General features: G+C 43.9%; 1 protein-coding gene across 1 annotated transcript in view; it reads left to right on the top strand.

Moving 5' to 3' along the window:
• The window catches only part of LOC124024809 (sodium/hydrogen exchanger 5-like), a 73,869-nt gene extending 55,613 nt beyond the window's left edge, over positions 1-18,256 (top strand). The window contains 6 exon segments of the mRNA XM_046338571.1: positions 10,162-10,240; positions 11,509-11,686; positions 15,769-15,989; positions 17,150-17,281; positions 17,284-17,351; positions 18,233-18,256. Coding sequence (XP_046194527.1) covers positions 10,162-10,240; positions 11,509-11,686; positions 15,769-15,989; positions 17,150-17,281; positions 17,284-17,351; positions 18,233-18,256 — 702 coding nt within the window.
• Positions 18,257-20,577: the final 2,321 nt, after the last annotated feature.

The raw sequence follows: 20,577 nt of genomic DNA, 5'->3' as shown, positions 1-20,577 counted from the left end.
CTAACGCTATATAGAACACCAACACTATATAGAACACCAACACTATATAGAACACCAACACTATATGGAACACCAACCGTACTCCGTTTCCCTCCTCCCCCCTAGGTCTGGTAAACCGTACTCCTTTCCCCCGCCCAGGTCTGGTAAACCGTACTCCGTTTCCCCCTCAGGTCTGGTAAACCGCACTCCGTCCCCCAGGTCTGGTAAACCGTACTCCGTTTCCCCCAGGTCTGGTAAACCGTACCCGTTTCCCCCAGGTCTGGTAAACCGTACTCCGTTTCCCCCAGGTCTGGTAAACCGTACTCCGTTTCCCCCAGGTCTGGTAAACCGTACTCCGTTTCCCCCAGGTCTGGTAAACCGTACTCCTTCCCCCGCCCAGGTCTGGTAAACCGTACTCCTCCCCCCCAGGTCTGGTAAACCGTACTCTTCCCCCAGGTCTGGTAAACCGTACTCCTCCCCCAGGTCTGGTAAACCGTACTCCCCCCCAGGTCTGGTAAACCGTACTCCTCCCCCCAGGTCTGGTAAACCGTACTCTTCCCCCACCCCAGGTCTGGTAAACTGTACTCCTTCCCCCACCCCAGGTCTGGTAAACCGTATTCTTCCCCCCAGGTCTGGTAAACCGTACCCCCCCAGGTCTGGTAAACCGTACTCCCCCCAGGTCTGGTAAACCGTACCCCCCCCCCCAGGTCTGGTAAACCGTACTCCCCCCCAGGTCTGGTAAACCGTACTCCCCCAGGTCTGGTAAACCGTACTCCTTCCCCCAGGTCTGGTAAACCGTACTCCGTTACCCCCCAGGTCTGGTAAACCGTACTCCTTCCCCCAGGTCTGGTAAACCGTACTCCTTCCCCCAGGTCTGGTAAACCGTACTCCTTCCCCCCCAGGTCTGGTAAACCGCACTCCTTCCCCCAGGTCTGGTAAACCGTACTCCTTCCCCCAGGTCTGGTAAACCGTACTCTTCCCCCAGGTCTGGTAAACCGTACTCCTTCCCCCAGGTCTGGTAAACCGTACTCCTTCCCCCAGGTCTGGTAAACTGTACTCCGCCCCCCCCAGGTCTCAAGCTCAGGCTTATTTGATGAGAAATGTAAGCAGCTTTGCTCTTGGGTTTCTGTCGTAGTCGGCCGTTAGACACATTAGAATGTCTATTCACGTTGTTGTTGTTGTTGTTGTTGTTGAACACAGTAACATTCTAGTGCTTTAAACAACCTCTCTCATATCTCTTTGTTCTCTGATGTATCAGCCCAACACAGCCGACTTGTTGTCGTTCGGTCTCTCTTTAAGTTTCTATGGTCTTTAACTCTTTTGGTCCCAGTGAGTTGTGAAGTTAACGCCGTCACCCGGAGAGGAGGGCCTCCGTCCCAAATGGAACCCTTGCCCCTTTTGTAGTGCACTACTTTAGACCAGAGCCCTATGGAACCCTATTCCCTATATAGTGCACTACTTTAGACCAGAGCCCTATGGAACCCTATTCCCTACATAGTGCACTACTTTAGACCAGAGCCCTATGGAACCCTATTCCCTATATAGTGCACTACTTTAGACCAGAGCCCTATTCCCTATTCCCTACATAGTGCACTACTTTAGACCAGAGCCCTATGGAACCCTATTCCCTATATAGTGCACTACTATAGACCAGAGCCCTATGGAACCCTATTCCCTATATATAGTGCACTACTTTAGACCAGAGCCCTATGGAACCCTATTCCCTATATAGTTTACTACTTTAGACCAGAGCCCTATGGAACCCTATTCCCTATATAGTGCACTACTTTAGACCAGAGCCCTATGGAACCCTATTCCCTACATAGTGCACTACTTTAGACCAGAGCCCTATGGCACCATATTCCCTATATAGTGCACTACTTTAGACCAGAGTCCTATGGAACCCTATTCCCTATATAGTGCACTACTATAGACCAGAGCCCTATGGAACCCTATTCCCTATATAGTGCACTACTTTAGACCAGAGCCCTATGGAACCCTATTCCCTATATAGTGCACTACTATAGACCAGAGCCCTATGGAACCCTATTCCCTATATAGTGCACTACTTTAGACCAGAGCCCTATGGAACCCTATTCCCTATATAGTGCACTACTTTAGACCAGAGCCCTATGGAACCCTATTCACTTTATAGTGCACTACTTTAGACCAGAGCCCTATGGAACCCTATTCACTTTATAGTGCACTACTTTAGACCAGAGCCCTATGGAACCCTATTCCCTATATAGTGCACTACTTTAGACCAGAGCCCTATGGAACCCTATTCCCTATATAGTGCACTACTTTAGACCAGAGCCCTATTCCCTATTCCCTACATAGTGCACTACTTTAGACCAGAGCCCTATGGAACCCTATTCCCTATATAGTGCACTACTTTAGACCAGAGCCCTATGGAACCCTATTCCCTACATAGTGCACTACTTTAGACCAGAGCCCTATGGAACCCTATTCCCTATATAGTGCACTACTTTAGACCAGAGCCCTATTCCCTATTCCCTACATAGTGCACTACTTTAGACCAGAGCCCTATGGAACCCTATTCCCTATATAGTGCACTACTATAGACCAGAGCCCTATGGAACCCTATTCCCTATATATAGTGCACTACTTTAGACCAGAGCCCTATGGAACCCTATTCCCTATATAGTTTACTACTTTAGACCAGAGCCCTATGGAACCCTATTCCCTATATAGTGCACTACTTTAGACCAGAGCCCTATGGAACCCTATTCCCTACATAGTGCACTACTTTAGACCAGAGCCCTATGGCACCATATTCCCTATATAGTGCACTACTTTAGACCAGAGTCCTATGGAACCCTATTCCCTATATAGTGCACTACTTTAGACCAGAGCCCTATGGAACCCTATTCCCTATATAGTGCACTACTATAGACCAGAGCCCTATGGAACCCTATTCCCTATATAGTGCACTACTTTAGACCAGAGCCCTATGGAACCCTATTCCCTATATAGTGCACTACTATAGACCAGAGCCCTATGGAACCCTATTCCCTATATAGTGCACTACTTTAGACCAGAGCCCTATGGAACCCTATTCCCTATATAGTGCACTACTTTAGACCAGAGCCCTATGGAACCCTATTCACTTTATAGTGCACTACTTTAGACCAGAGCCCTATGGAACCCTATTCCCTATATAGTGGTACCACTATAGACCAGAGCCCTATTCCCTACACAGTGCACTACTTTAGACCAGAGCTCTATGGAACCCTATTCCCTATATATAGTGCACTACTTTAGACCAGAGCCCTATGGCACCCTATTCCCTACATAGTGCACTACTTTAGACCAGAGCCCTATGGAACCCTATTCCCTATATATAGTGCACTACTTTAGACCAGAGCCCTATGGCACCCTATCCCCTTTTTTTAAGTGCACTACTTTTGACCCGAAGTAGTGCACTGACTTTGAAAATAGGGTGCTATTTGGGATCTAACCTAGGATGTCAGGCCCTCTGCTTGTACAGTGTTGCTACTTTGCTTTGTGAGAAGAGAGAGCCAGTCGTATGTTGGTTTACGGGAAGGTTGACCTGCAGAAGAGCCGAGCGCTGACGCCAACCACTGTCGTCTGTATGGATCAACCGTTTCAGAGTAGGGGTGCTGATCCTAGATCCTAGGCTAAACTGATCCTAGATCCTAGGCTAAACTGATCCTAGATCCTAGGCTAAACTGATCCTAGATCCTAGGCTAAACTGATCCTAGATCCTAGGCTAAACTGATCCTAGATCCTAGGCTAAATTGATCCTAGATCCTAGGCTAAACTGATCCTAGATCCTAGGCTAAACTGATCCTAGATCCTAGGCTAAACTGATCCTAGATCCTAGGCTAAACTGATCCTAGATCCTAGGCTAAACTGATCCGAGATCCTAGGCTAAACTGATCCTAAGAGCGTCTGCTAAATGACTTAAATGTAAATGTAAATGTAGATCCTAGGCTAAACTGATCCTAGATCCTAGGCTAAACTGATCCTAGATCCTAGGCTAAACTGATCCTAGATCCTAGGCTAAACTGATCCTAGATCCTAGGCTAAACTGATCCTAGATCCTAGGCTAAACTGATCCTAGATCCTAGGCTAAACTGATCCTAGATCCTAGGCTAAACTGATCCTAGATCCTAGGCTAAACTGATCCTAGATCCTAGGCTAAACTGATCCGAGATCCTAGGCTAAACTGATCCTAGATCCTAGACTGATCCTAGATCCTAGGCTAAACTGATCCTAGATCCTAGACTGATCCTAGATCCTAGGCTAAACTGATCCTAGATCCTAGACTGATCCTAGATCCTAGGCTAAACTGATCCTAGATCCTAGGCTAAACTGATCCTAGATCCTAGGCTAAACTGATCCTAGATCCTAGGCTAAACTGATCCTAAGAGCGTCTGCTAAATGACTTAAATGTTAATGTAAATGTAGATCCTAGGCTAAACTGATCCTAGATCCTAGGCTAAACTGATCCTAGATCCTAGGCTAAACTGATCCTAGATCCTAGGCTAAACTGATCCTAGATCCTAGGCTAAACTGATCCTAGATCCTAGGCTAAACTGATCCTAGATCAGCACTTGTACTCGGTAGTAGGATGGATTTAACGTTTTCATATAGACTTACAGGTTCCCTCATCGTTCTGTTCTGCAGCTACCTTCTGTCTGTTCCTGGTCTGTTTCTCCACAGCGCCTGTACATGGATCAACCGTTTCAGAGTAGGAGTGCTGATCCTAGATCCGAGGCTAAACTGATCTTAGATCGGCACTTGTACTCTGAGATGCTGTGCCAGGCCTTTAATAGTGGATCAGGGTTATAACCAACCCCAGGCCTTTAATAGTGGATCAGGGTTATAACCAGCCTTTAATAGTGGATCAGGGTTATAACCAACCCCAGGCCTTTAATAGTGGATCAGGGTTATAACCAACCCCAGGCCTTTAATAGTGGATCAGGGTTATAACCAACCCCAGGCCTTTAATAGTGGATCAGGGTTATAACCAACCCCAGGCCTTTAATAGTGGATCAGGGTTATAACCAACCCCAGGCCTTTAATAGTGGATCAGGGTTATAACCAACCCCAGGCCTTTAATAGTGGATCAGGGTTATAACCAACCCCAGGCCTTTAATAGTGGATCAGGGTTATAACCAGCCTTTAATAGTGGATCAGGGTTATAACCAACCCCAGGCCTTTAATAGTGGATCAGGGTTATAACCAGCCTTTAATAGTGGATCAGGGTTATAACCAGCCCCAGGCCTTTAATAGTGGATCAGGGTTATAACCAGCCTTTAATAGTTGATCAGGGTTATAACCAGCCCCAGGCCTTTAATAGTGGATCAGGGTTATAACCAGTCCCAGGCCTTTAATAGTGGATCAGGGTTATAACCAGTCCCAGGCCTTTAATAGTGGATCAGGGTTATAACCAGTCCCAGGCCTTTAATAGTGGATCAGGGTTATAACCAGTCCCAGGCCTTTAATAGTGGATCAGGGTTATAACCAGTCCCAGGCCTTTAATAGTGGATCAGGGTTATAACCAGTCCCAGGCCTTTAATAGTGGATCAGGGTTATAACCAGTCCCAGGCCTTTAATAGTGGATCAGGGTTATAACCAGTCCCAGGCCTTTAATAGTGGATCAGGGTTATAACCAGTCCCAGGCCTTTAATAGTGGATCAGGGTTATAACCAGTCCCAGGCCTTTAATAGTGGATCAGGGTTATAACCAGTCCCAGGCCTTTAATAGTGGATCTGGGTTATAACCAGCCTTTAATAGTGGATCAGGGTTATAACCAGCCTTTAATAGTGGATCAGGGTTATAACCAACCCCAGGCCTTTAATAGTGGATCAGGGTTATAACCAGCCTTTAATAGTGGATCAGGGTTATAACCAGTCCCAGGCCTTTAATAGTGGATCAGGGTTATAACCAGCCTTTAATAGTAGATCAGGGTTATAACTAGCCTTTAATAGTGGATCAGGGTTATAACCAACCCCAGGACTTTAATAGTAGATCAGGGTTATAACCAGCCCCAGGCCTTTAATAGTGGATCAGGGTTATAACCAACCCCAGGCCTTTAATAGTGGATCAGGGTTATAATCAACCCCAGGCCTTTAATAGTGGATCAGGGTTATAACCAACCCCAGGCCTTTAATAGTGGATCAGGGTTATAACCAGCCTTTAATAGTGGATCAGGGTTATAACCAGCCTTTAATAGTGGATCAGGGTTATAACCAGCCTTTAATAGTGGATCAGGGTTATAACCAGCCTTTAATAGTGGATCAGGGTTATAACCAGCCTTTAATAGTGGATCAGGGTTATAACCAGCCTTTAATAGTGGATCAGGGTTATAACCAACCCCAGGCCTTTAATAGTGGATCAGGGTTATAACCAACCCCAGGCCTTTAATAGTGGATCAGGGTTATAACCAGCTTTTAATAGTGGATCAGGGTTATAACCAGCCTTTAATAGTGGATCAGGGTTATAACCAGCCCCAGGCCTTTAATAGTAGATCAGGGTTATAACCAGCCTTTAATAGTGGATCAGGGTTATAACCACCCCCAGGCCTTTAATAGTGGATCAGGGTTATAACCAACCCCAGGCCTTTAATAGTGGATCAGGGTTATAACCAGCCTTTAATAGTAGATCAGGGTTATAACCAGCCTTTAATAGTGGATCAGGGTTATAACCAGCCCCAGGCCTTTAATAGTGGATCAGGGTTATAACCAGCCCCAGGCCTTTAATAGTGGATCAGTGTTATAACCAACCTTTAATAGTGGATCAGGGTTATAACCAGCCTTTAATAGTAGATCAGGGTTATAACCAGCCTTTAATAGTGGATCAGGCTATAGCCAGACTTTAATAGTGGATCAGGGTTATAACCAGCTTTTAATAGTGGATCAGGGTTATAACCAGCCTTTAATAGTGGATCAGGGTTATAACCAGCCTTTAATAGTGGATCAGGGTTATAACCAGCCTTTAATAGTGGATCAGGGTTATAACCAGCCTTTAATAGTGGATCAGGGTTATAACCAACCCCAGGCCTTTACATTTACATTTACATTTAAGTCATTTAGCAGACGCTCTTATCCAGAGCGACTTACAAACTTTAATAGTGGATCAGGGTTATAACCAGCCTTTAATAGTGGATCAGGGTTATAACCAGCCTTTAATAGTGGATCAGGGTTATAATCAACCCCAGGCCTTTAATAGTGGATCAGGGTTATAACCAGCCCCAGGCCTTTAATAGTGGATCAGGGTTATAACCAGCCTTTAATAGTGGATCAGGGTTATAACCAACTCCAGGCCTTTAATAGTGGATCAGGGTTATAACCAGCCCCAGGCCTTTAATAGTAGATCAGGGTTATAACCAGCCTTTAATAGTGGATCAGGGTTATAACCAGCCTTTAATAGTGGATCAGGGTTATAATCAACCCCAGGCCTTTAATAGTGGATCAGGGTTATAACCAGCCCCAGGCCTTTAATAGTGGATCAGGGTTATAACCAGTCTTTAATCGTAGATCAGGGTTATAACCAGCCTTTAATAGTGGATCAGGGTTATAACCAACCCCAGGCCTTTAATAGTAGATCAGGGTTATAACCAGCCCCAGTCTTTAATAGTGGATCAGGGTTATAACCAGCCTTTAATAGTGGATCAGGGTTATAACCAACTCCAGGCCTTTAATAGTGGATCAGGGTTATAACCAGCCTTTAATAGTGGATCAGGGTTATAACCAGCCCCAGGCCTTTAATAGTAGATCAGGGTTATAACCAGCCTTTAATAGTGGATCAGGGCTATAACCAACTCCAGGCCTTTAATAGTGGATCAGGGTTATAACCAGCCTTTAATAGTGGATCAGGGTTATAACCAGCCCCAGTCTTTAATAGTGGATCAGGGTTATAACCAACCTTTAATAGTGGATCAGGGTTATAACCAGCCCCAGTCTTTAATAGTGGATCAGGTTTATAACCAGCCTTTAATAGTGGATCAGGGTTATAACCAACTCCAGGCCTTTAATAGTGGATCAGGGTTATAACCAGCCTTTAATAGTAGATCAGGGTTATAACCAACCCCAGGCCTTTAATAGTGGATCAGGGTTATAACCAGTCTTTAATAGTAGATCAGGGTTATAACCAGCCTTTAATAGTAGATCAGGGTTATAACCAGCCCCAGGCCTTTAATAGTAGATCAGGGTTATAACCAGCCCCAGGCCTTTAATAGTAGATCAGGGTTATAACCAGTCTTTAATAGTAGATCAGGGTTATAACCAGCCCCAGGCCTTTAATAGTAGATCAGGGTTATAACCAGTCTTTAATAGTAGATCAGGGTTATAACCAGCCCCAGGCCTTTAATAGTAGATCAGGGTTATAACCAGCCCCAGGCCTTTAATAGTGGATCAGGGTTATAACCAGCCTTTAATAGTAGATCAGGGTTATAACCAGCCTTTAATAGTAGATCAGGGTTATAACCAGTCTTTAATAGTAGATCAGGGTTATAACCAGCCCCAGGCCTTTAATAGTAGATCAGGGTTATAACCAGCCCCAGGCCTTTAATAGTAGATCAGGGTTATAACCAGCCCCAGGCCTTTAATAGTAGATCAGGGTTATAACCAGCCCCAGGCCTTTAATAGTAGATCAGGGTTATAACCAGTCTTTAATAGTGGATCAGGGTTATAACCAGCCCCAGGTCTTTAATAGTAGATCAGGGTTATAACCAGCCCCAGGCCTTTAATAGTAGATCAGGGTTATAACCAGCCCCAGGCCTTTAATAGTGGATCAGGGTTATAACCAGCCCCAGGCCTTTAATAGTAGATCAGGGTTATAACCAGCCCCAGGCCTTTAATAGTAGATCAGGGTTATAACCAGTCTTTAATAGTAGATCAGGGTTATAACCAGCCCCAGGCCTTTAATAGTAGATCAGGGTTATAACCAGCCCCAGGCCTTTAATAGTAGATCAGGGTTATAACCAGTCTTTAATAGTGGATCAGGGTTATAACCAGCCCCAGGCCTTTAATAGTAGATCAGGGTTATAACCAGTCTTTAATAGTGGATCAGGGTTATAACCAGCCCCAGGCCTTTAATAGTGGATCAGGGTTATAACCAGCCCCAGGCCTTTAATAGTGGATCAGGGTTATAACCAGTCTTTAATAGTGGATCAGGGTTATAACCAGCCTTTAATAGTAGATCAGGGTTATAACCAGTCTTTAATAGTGGATCAGGGTTATAACCAGCCCCAGGCCTTTAATAGTAGATCAGGGTTATAACCAGCCTTTAATAGTGGATCAGGGTTATAACCAGCCCCAGGCCTTTAATAGTAGATCAGGGTTATAACCAGCCCCAGGCCTTTAATAGTAGATCAGGGTTATAACCAGCCCCAGGCCTTTAATAGTAGATCAGGGTTATAACCAGCCCCAGGCCTTTAATAGTGGATCAGGGTTATAACCAGTCTTTAATAGTGGATCAGGGTTATAACCAGCCCCAGGCCTTTAATAGTAGATCAGGGTTATAACCAGCCCCAGGCCTTTAATAGTAGATCAGGGTTATAACCAGCCCCAGGCCTTTAATAGTAGATCAGGGTTATAACCAGTCTTTAATAGTAGATCAGGGTTATAACCAGTCTTTAATAGTAGATCAGGGTTATAACCAGCCCCAGGCCTTTAATAGTAGATCAGGGTTATAACCAGCCTTTAATAGTAGATCAGGGTTATAACCAGCCCCAGGTCTTTAATAGTGGATCAGGGTTATAACCAGCCTTTAATAGTAGATCAGGGTTATAACCAGCCTTTAATAGTGGATCAGGGTTATAACCAGTCTTTAATAGTGGATCAGGGTTATAACCAGCCCCAGGCCTTTAATAGTAGATCAGGGTTATAACCAGCCTTTAATAGTGGATCAGGGTTATAACCAGTCTTTAATAGTAGATCAGGGTTATAACCAGCCCCAGGCCTTTAATAGTAGATCAGGGTTATAACCAGCCTTTAATAGTAGATCAGGGTTATAACCAGCCCCAGGCCTTTAATAGTAGATCAGGGTTATAACCAGCCCCAGACCTGCAGTGCTGCAGTGTGCTCTGCACTACCAATAAGTAGCACCCACCTGTATAGAGAATGCATTGTGTTATGGAGAGAGTTACAAAGACAATCTCCTGATGATGTCATGTCTCCTCCTCTGCAGGTGTTGTATAAGGTGTACATGTCCTTCGTGGAGGTGGGCCCTGAGAATGTTCAGACAGCTGACTATTTCAAAGGAGTGGGTGAGGATGAGTTCTGGTGTTTAGCTGTAGTCTGTGTTAGCTGTAGTCTGTTTTTAGCTGTTGTCTGTGTTTGCTGTAGTCTGTGTTAGCTGTAGTCTGTGTTTAGCTGTAGTCTGTGTTTAGCTGTAGTCTGTGTTAGCTGTAGTCTGTGTTTAGCTGTAGTCTGTGTTTAGCTGTAGTCTGTGTTTAGCTGTAGTCTGTGTTTAGCTGTAGTCTGTGTTTAGCTGTAGTCTGTGTTAGCTGTAGTCTGTGTTAGCTGTAGTCTGTAGACCTCTCCTGATTTCCTGTCTCTGAACCTAAAGACTCTCCCACGTCCCCTGTGCCTCCTCTCTTCCTCCTCCCCTCTCTCCCTCTACTCTTCCTCCTCCTCCCCCTCTTCCTCCCTGTCTCCCTCCACCCTTCCACCTCCTCCTCACTCCTCTTCCTCCTCCTCCCCCTCTTCCTCCCTGTCTCCCTCCACCCTTCCACCTCCTCCTCACTCCTCTTCCTCCCTGTCTCCCCCACACTTCCACCTCCTCACTCCTCTTCCTCCCTGTCTCCCCCACACTTCCACCTCCTCCTCACTCCTCTTCCTCCCTGTCTCCCCCACACTTCCACCTCCTCCTCACTCCTCTTCCTCCCTGTCTCCCCCACACTTCCTCCTCCTCCCCATCTTCCTCTTCCTCCCTGTCTCCCTCTACCCTTCCTCCTCCACCTCCCCATCTTCCTCCACCCCCTCCTCTTCCTCCCTGTCTCCCTCCACCCTTCCTCCTCCACCTCCCCATCTTCCTCCACCCCCTCCTCTTCCTCCCTGTCTCCCTCCACCCTTCCTCCTCCACCTCCCCATCTTCCTCATCCCTTCTCCTCTTCCTCCATGTCTCCCCATCATCCTCCACCCCTCTCCTCTTCCTCCCTGTCTCCCTCCACCCCTTCCTCCTCCTCCCCGTCTCCCTCCACCCTTCCTCCTCCTCCCCGTCTCCCTCCTCCCCGTCTCCCTCCACCCTTCCTCCTCCTCCCCGTCTCCCTCCACCCTTCCTCCTCCACCTCCCCATCTTCCTCATCCTTTCTCCTCTTCCTCCCTGTCTCCCCATCTTCCTCCACCCCTCTCCTCTTCCTCCCTGTCTCCCTCCACCCTTCCTCCTCCACCTCTTCCTCATCCTTTCTCCTCTTCCTCCCTGTCTCCCCATCTTCCTCCACCCCTCTCCCCTTCCTCCCTGTCTCCCTCCACCCTTCCTGCTCCTCCTCCTCCTCCCCATCTTCATCCTTCTCTCCCTCCTCTCCCTCTTCAGCCTCATTCCTCATCGTCAGTATTGGGGGGACCATGGTGGGTCTTATCTTTGCTGCTCTCCTAGCCTTCATCACACGTTTCACCAAGAAGGTCCGCATCATTGAGCCTCTATTGGTGTTCCTCATGGTCTACCTGGCCTACCTCACCGCTGAGCTCTTCTCTCTGTCCGCCATCTTGTCGTGAGTACATCTTTAATATGTGTTCCAGAAATCACCACAGAACATGTGTTTGGTCTGTACTCAAAAAATATGTTGCATTTAAACTCACTTCATTTTTCTATGATATTTTTTTATTCTGCTGTCATTAGTGTGTGTGTGTGTGTGTGTGTGTGTGTGTGTGTGTGTGTGTGTGTGTGTGTGTGTGTGTGTGTGTGTGTGTGTGTGTGTGTGTGTGTGTGTGTGTGTGTGTGTGTGTGTCAGTGCCTCCAGAAAGTATTCAGACCCCTTGACATGTTCCACATTTTATTCCGTTACATCCTTATTCTAAAATGGATTAAATAAAACATGTTCCTCAGTAATCTACACACAATAACACATTATGACATCACAATACCCCATAATGACATCACAATAACCCATTATGACATCACAATAACCCATTATGACAAAGCAAGAAGGAAAAAAATGCAAATGTATCAAATCAAAAACTGAAATACCTTATTTACATAAGTATTCAGACCCTTTGTTATGAGACTCTAAATTGATCTCAGGTGCATCCTGTTTCCATTGATCATCCTTGAGATGTTACTTCTGATTGGAGTCCACCTGTGGTAAATTCAATTGATTGGACATGATTTGGAAAGGCACACACCTGTGTCAGCGGCTACATGTATATGGGTGTGTGTATATACCAACATTACAATACAACCACTGTATGTTACAATATGAACATCTCAATAGGACCTATCCTCCCTATAGACCTACATTACAATACAACCACTGTATGTTACAATATGAACATCTCAATAGGACCTATCCTCCCTATAGACCTACATTACAATACAACATGAACATCTCCACAGGACCTATCTTCCCTATAGACCTACATTACAATACAACCACTGTATGTTACAACATGAACATCTCCACAGGACCTATCTTCCCTATAGACCTACATTACAATACAATATGAACATCTCAACAGGACCTATCCTCCCTATAGACCTACATTACAATACAACCACCGTATGTTACAATATGAACATCTCCACAGGACCCATCGTCCCTATAGACCTACATTACAATACAACCACTGTATGTTACAATATGAACACCCATCCTCCCTATAGACCTACATTACAATACAACCACTGTATGTTACAATATGAACACCTCAACAGGACCTATCCTCCCTATAGACCTACATTACAATACAACCACTGTATGTTACAATATGAACACCTCAACAGGACCTATCCTCCCTATAGACCTACATTACAATACAACCACTGTATGTTACAATATGAACATCTCCACAGGACCTATCTTCCCTATAGACCTACATTAAAATACAACCAACATCCAAACAATACAGTTGTAAACATGTAATAGGTTTTTGTTTCATCACTGATGCTACGTGTCAGTGTGAATCATGTTTCATATCTCCCCCCTTCATAACATTACAGTTGTATATCCAACAGGCTGTGTTTGTAGATGGACTGAGGTAGGTAGATTGTATATCCAACAGGCTGTGTGTTTGTAGATGGACTGAGGTAGGTAGATTGTATATCCAACAGGCTGTGTGTTTGTAGATGGACTGAGGTAGGTAGATTGTATATCCAACAGGCTGTGTGTTTGTAGATGGACTGAGGTAGGTAGATTGTATAACTAACAGGCTGTGTGTTTGTAGATGGACTGAGGTAGGTAGATTGTATATCCAACAGGCTGTGTTTGTAGATGGACTGAGGTAGCTGGGTAGATTGTATAGTTAACAGGCTGTGTGTTTATGGACTGAGGTAGGTGGGTAGATTGTATACCTAACAGGCTGTGTGTTTGTAGATGGACTGAGGTAGGTAGGTAGATTGTATATCCAACAGGCTGTGTTTGTAGATGGACTGAGGTAGGTGGGTAGATTGTATAGCTAACAGGCTGTGTGTTTGTAGATGGACTGAGGTAGGTGGGTAGATTGTATAGTTAACAGGCTGTGTGTTTATAGATGGACTGAGGTAGGTAGGTAGATTGTATATCCAACAGGCTGTGTTTGTAGATGGACTGAGGTAGGTAGGTAAGATTGTATAGTTAATAGGCTGTGTGTTTATAGATGGACTGAGGTAGGTGGGTAGATTGTATAGCTAACAGGCTGTGTGTTTGTAGATGGACTGAGGTAGGTAGATTGTATAGCTAACAGGCTGTGTGTTTGTAGATGGACTGAGGTAGGTAGATTGTATAGGTAATAGGCTGTGTGTTTGTAGATGGACTGAGGTAGGTAGATTGTATAGCTAACAGGCTGTGTGTTTGTAGATGGACTGAGGTAGGTAGATTGTATAGCTAACAGGCTGTGTGTTTGTAGATGGACTGAGGTGGGTAGATTGTATAACTAACAGGCTGTGTGTTTGTAGATGGACTGAGGTGGGTAGATTGTATAGCTAACAGGCTGTGTGTTTGTAGATGGACTGAGGTGGGTAGATTGTATAGCTAACAGGCTGTGTGTTTGTAGATGGACTGAGGTGGGTAGATTGTATAGCTAACAGGCTGTGTGTTTGTAGATGGACTGAGGTGGGTAGATTGTATAGTTAACAGGCTGTGTGTTTGTAGATGGACTGAGGTGGGTAGATTGTATAGTTAACAGGCTGTGTGTTTGTAGATGGACTGAGGTGGGTAGATTGTATAACTAACAGGCTGTGTGTTTGTAGATGGACTGAGGTAGGTAGATTGTATAGCTAACAGGCTGTGTGTTTGTAGATGGACTGAGGTAGGTAGATTGTATAACTAACAGGCTGTGTGTTTGTAGATGGACTGAGGTGGGTAGATTGTATAGCTAACAGGCTGTGTGTTTGTAGATGGACTGAGGTGGGTAGATTGTATAGCTAACAGGCTGTGTGTTTGTAGATGGACTGAGGTGGGTAGATTGTATAGCTAACAGGCTGTGTGTTTGTAGATGGACTGAGGTGGGTAGATTGTATAACTAACAGGCTGTGTGTTTGTAGATGGACTGAGGTGGGTAGATTGTATAGCTAACAGGCTGTGTGTTTGTAGATGGACTGAGGTGGGTAGATTGTATAACTAACAGGCTGTGTGTTTGTAGATGGACTGAGGTGGGTAGATTGTATAGCTAACAGGCTGTGTGTTTGTAGATGGACTGAGGTGGGTAGATTGTATAACTAACAGGCTGTGTGTTTGTAGATGGACTGAGGTAGGTAGATTGTATAGCTAATAGGCTGTGTGTTTGTAGATGGACTGAGGTAGGTAGATTGTATAACTAACAGGCTGTGTGTTTGTAGATGGACTGAGGTGAAGGAACCTACAGCAGCCAAGGTGATAATGGCCGGGGTCATTTTGGCTTGTTTTGTTGTTCTCCAAATAGCATTTAAAAAAGGTTTTAAATTGTATAGAAATGCAGTAAATGAGCTTCAATTTTCAAAAATGTCCTCTTCCGGACTTCACTCAAACTCAAGCCCTGGTTGAGGCCCTGTGCTCAGATTCTCTAAACCCTCTTTAGAAGGAATGTCTTCTAAACTGCCATGTTTTTCTTAACTATAGACTTTAGAAGAAAGTTCAGCAAAGTTGCTATTCCTCAAAAGGTTATTGGAAATTCTCTTTAGCTGTTTTCTTATGTTTCTCCTTTAGCAAAAAGTTTAAAAATTATATTCTTGAAAATAAAGTTTGTTGGAAATATTTTTAAATTCCAAGATAGCTCAACCATTGTCTTAAACTCTGGGCAGTGAGAGAAAACAGCTCATGAAAATCAATTGTACATAATTCAAAATATATCTGAAAATATATCTGAAAGTTTCAGTATTGATTATTTTAAATATTGATTATTTTAAGTATTCATCATTTTATTAAGTATTGATTATTTTTTTGCCATTGCTAGCTAGCTCGATAGCTAAATTGGTTGCCTAGCAACAAACATCTTAAAGAAGATACGTAAAAAGATATTTGAGGAGTTTGTAAGAAAATCATAAAATCTTAAGATATTGTTGAGGAATTGCACTTACGAGCTATCTTATGAACTTCTTAATTGTTTTGCATTTAAGAAGTGTTTTGTGAATCTGGACCCTGGTCTTCACCTGTCCTCTGTCTCTCTCTCTCTCCACCTTCAGAATGACGTTCTGTGGTATCGGCTGTAACAAGTACGTGGAGGCCAACATATCCCAGAAATCTCGTACCACGGTGAAGTACACGATGAAAACCCTGGCCAGCATCGCCGAAACCATCATCTTCATCTTCCTGGGCATCTCAGCCGTGGACAAGTCTAAGTGGGCCTGGGACACAGGACTCATCTCCTGTACGCTCATCTTCATCTTCGTCTTCAGGGCCCTGGGTAGGTGTGCCGCCTTACTAAACATTGAATCTAGCGTTGTTACTCTACACGTAGCTGAATGTGAATCTCAATACTATACTACTATGTATCAGGGATTGCAGCCCCTAGGTAAGAGTGGACCTACGCAGCACAAAGAGAGGAGTCTTCTCTGTCCTTAATGTGAATTTATTTGACCAACATTCTTGTCTGAAGAGCCTTTCGTCAGGGTGCTTCTCTGAAGAGCCTTTCGTCAGGGTGCTTCTCTGAAGAGCCTTTCGTCAGGGTGCTTCTCTGAAGAGCCTTTCGTCAGGGTGCTTCTCTGAAGAGCCTTTCGTCAGGGTGCTTCTCTGGGAGAGCCTTTCGTCAGGGTGCTTCTCTGAAGAGCCTTTCGTCAGGGTGCTTCTCTGAAGAGCCTTTCGTCAGGGTGCTTCTCTGAAGAGCCTTTCGTCAGGGTGCTTCTCTGAAGAGCTTTTCGTCAGGGTGCTTCTCTGAAGAGCCTTTCGTCAGGGTGCTTCTCTGAAGAGCCTTTCGTCAGGGTGCTTCTCTGAAGAGCCTTTCGTCAGGGTGCTTCTCTGAGAGCCTTTCGTCAGGGTGCTTCTCCGAAGAGCCTTTCGTCAGGGTGCTTCTCTGAAGAGCCTTTCGTCAGGGTGCTGCTCTGAAGAGCCTTTCGTCAGGGTGCTTCTCTGAAGAGCCTTTCGTCAGGTGCTTGTCTGAGCGAGCCTTTCGTCAGGGTGCTTCTCTGAAGAGCCTTTAGTCAGGGTGCTTCTCTGAAGAGCCTTTCGTCAGGGTGCTTCTCTGAAGAGCCTTTCAGCAGGGTGCTTGTCTGAAGAGCCTTTCGTCAGGGTGCTTCTCTGAAGAGCCTTTCGTCAGGGTGCTTGTCTGGAGAGCCTTTCGTCAGGGTGCTTGCTTTACACACAGATACAGAACAGATTCTTGAGGATCCAGCGTGTTTTATCAGTGATCGGGCCTCTCTAGAAAACCTTTAATGCCAAACAGATGATAAAGTAATCACTCCTTCAATTAACTCCAAAAGGCGTCTGAATATCTGTCGCCCTTTATCAATAATCAAGATGGTACTCTGTACTCAATGATGAGTCTGAGAATGTACTGGCACGACTTCATTTATACTGTGGGGGGGTAAGTATTATAGTGTAGCTGTTGGATTCTCTGATCTCTTTCAGGTGTGGTCATGCAGACCTGGGTGTTGAACTGGTTCCGCCTCGTCCCATTGGACAAGATCGACCAGGTGGTGATGTCGTACGGTGGCCTGCGAGGGGCGGTGGCGTTTGCCTTGGTGGTGCTGCTGGACGAGAACGGGTCCCAGCTAAAGACTACTTCGTGGCCACAACCATCATAGTGGTTTTCTTCACTGTGATGTTCCAGGTAAAGTATTTACCAGAGATATTTAATACTAGAGATATTTAATACATATTTAATACTAGAGATATTTAATACTAGAGATATTTAATACTAGAGATATTTAATACTAGAGATATGTTAATACTAGAGATATTTAATACATATTTAATACTAGAGATATTTAATACTAGAGATATTTAATACTAGAGATATTTTAATACTAGAGATATTTTAATACATATTTAATACTAGAGATATTTTAATACTAGAGATATTTTAATACTAGAGATATTTTAATACATATTTTATACTAGAGATATTTTATACTAGAGATATTTTAATACTAGAGATATTTTAATACTAGAGATATTTTAATACATAGATATTTTAATACATAGATATTTTAATACTAGAGATATTTTATACTAGAGATATTTTAATACTAGAGATATTTTAATACTAGATATATTTTAATACTAGATATATTTTAATACTAGAGATATTTTAATACTAGAGATATTTTAATACTAGATATATTTTAATACATATTTTATACTAGAGATATTTTATACTAGTGTGATAGTGGATGATGTGTGATAATGGATGATGTGTGATAATGGATGATGTGTGATAGTGGATGATGTGTGATAGTGGATGATGTGTGATAGTGGATGATGTGTGATAGTGGATGATGTTCGGTAGTGGATGATGTGTGATAGTGGATGATGTGTGATAGTGGATAATGTGGTGGTGGATGATGTGTGGTGGTGGATGATGTGTGGTGGTGGATGATGTGTGGTAGTGGATGATGTGTGATAGTGGGATGATGTTCGGTAGTGGATGATGTGTGATAGTGGGATGACGTGTGATAGTGATAACGTGTGATAGTGGATGATGTGTGGTAGTGGATGATGTGTGGTGGTGGATGATGTGTGGTAGTGGATGATGTGTGATAGTGGATGATGTGGGTAGTGGATGATGTGTGGTAGTGGATGATGTGTGATAGTGGATGATGTGATAGTGGATGATGAGATAGTGGATGATGTGATAGTGGATGATGTGTGGTAGTGGATGATGTATGATAGTGGATGATGTGGTAGTGGATGATGTGATAGTGATGATGTGTGTAGCGGATGATGTGTGATAGCGGATGATGTGTGGTAGTGGATGATGTGTGATAGTGGATGATGTTCGGGGTAGTGGATGATGTTCTGTAGTGGATGATGTTCGGTAGTGGATGATGTTCGGTAGTGGATGATGTTCGGTAGTGGATGATGTGTGATAGTGGATAATGTGTGATAGTGGATAATGTGTGATAGTGGATAATGTGTGATAGTGGATAATGTGTGATAGTGGATAATGTGTGATAGTGGATGATATGATAGTGGATGATATGATAGTGGATGATGTGATAGTGGATGATGTGTGATAGTGGATGATGTGTGATAGTGATGATGTGTGATAGTGGATGATGTGATAGTGGATGATGTGTGGTAGTGGATGATGTGTGGTAGTGGATGATGTGTGGTAGTGGATGATGTGATAGTGGATGATGTGGTAGTGGATGATGTGTGATAGTGATGATGTGGGTAGTGGATGATGTGTGATAGTGGATGATGTGTGGTAGTGGATGATGTGTGGTAGTGGATGATGTGTGATAGTGGATGATGTGTGATAGTGGATGATGTTCGGTAGTGGATGATGTGTGGTAGTGGATGATGTGTGGTAGTGGATGATGTAGTGGATGATGTTGGTAGTGGATGATGTTGATAGTGGATGATGTTCGGTAGTGGATGATGTTCGGTAGTGGATGATGTTCGGTAGTGGATGATGTGTGATAGTGGATGATGTGTGGTACTGGATGATGTGTGATAGTGGATGATGTGGTCATAGTGGATGATATATGATAATGGATGATGGGGGATAGTGAGGAGGTGGATAGTGGATGATGTGGGGAACAGTAGTGGATGATGATTCATAGTGATTATGTGAGCAAACAGAGAGCAGGTCGCCCAATAGTGGGTCAGGTCAGTTTAACAGGTAACTCAGTATTTCTAGTCAGGTCCCATAGTATTATCTAGTCAGGTAACTCACTATATAGGGGTTAGGTAGCTCATGGGGATCTAGTCAGGTACAGGATTATCAGCAGGTGATGGCTGGGGAACAGAGCTGGTCAGGTACGATTCAGCCAATGGGCTAACTGGGGTTTGTGGGTCAGGTCAGTATTACCCAGTCAGGTAACTCAGTATTATCTAGTCAGGTAACTCAGTATTACCCAGTCAGGTAACTCAGTATTATCCAGTCAGGTAAATCAGTCAGTAACTCAGTATTATCTAGTCAGGTAACTCAGTAACTCAGTATTATTACCTAGTCAGGTAACTCAGTATTATCTAGTCAGGTAACTCAGTATTACCCAGTCAGGTAACTCAGTATTATCTAGTCAGGTAACTCAGTAACTTAGTATTACCTAGTAACTCAGTATTATCTAGTCAGGTAACTCAGTATTATCTAGTCAGGTAACTCAGTATTATCTAGTCAGGTAACTCAGTATTATCTAGTCAGGTAACTCAGTATTACCTAGTCAGGTAACTCAGTATTATCTAGTCAGGTAACTCAGTATTACCTAGTCAGGTAACTCAGTATTATCTAGTCAGGTAACTCAGTATTATCTAGTCAGGTAACTCAGTATTAACTAGTCAGGTAACTCAGTATTATCTAGTCAGGTAACTCAGTATTACCTAGTCAGGTAACTCAGTAACTCAGTATTATCTAGTCAGGTAACTCAGTATTACCTAGTCAGGTAACTCAGTAACTCAGTATTACCTAGTCAGGTAACTCAGTATTACCTAGTCAGGTAACTCAGTAACTCAGTATTACCTAGTCAGGTAACTCAGTAACTCAGTATTACCTAGTCAGGTAACTCAGTAACTCAGTATTACCTAGTCAGGTAACTCAGTATTACCTAGTCAGGTAACTCAGTATTATCTAGTCAGGTAACTCAGTATTACCTAGTCAGGTAACTCAGTATTACCTAGTCAGGTAACTCAGTATTACCTAGTCAGGTAACTCAGTATTACCTAGTCAGGTAACTCAGTATTATCTAGTCAGGTAACTCAGTATTACCTAGTCAGGTAACTCCGTATTACCCAGTCAGGTAACTCAGGACTGTACTATGGTGAGTAACTCTATTGTGTAAAACGTGAGGGTACGCCGTGCCGGTAAATCGCGAGGGTACGCCGTGCCGGTAAAA

Source organism: Oncorhynchus gorbuscha, unplaced genomic scaffold (assembly GCF_021184085.1).
Source record: "Oncorhynchus gorbuscha isolate QuinsamMale2020 ecotype Even-year unplaced genomic scaffold, OgorEven_v1.0 Un_scaffold_2010, whole genome shotgun sequence".
NCBI classification, from domain to species: Eukaryota; Metazoa; Chordata; class Actinopteri; order Salmoniformes; family Salmonidae; genus Oncorhynchus; species Oncorhynchus gorbuscha.
The sequence above is the reverse complement of the archived record's forward strand: the minus strand, read 5'-3'. Positions and strand labels throughout refer to the sequence as shown.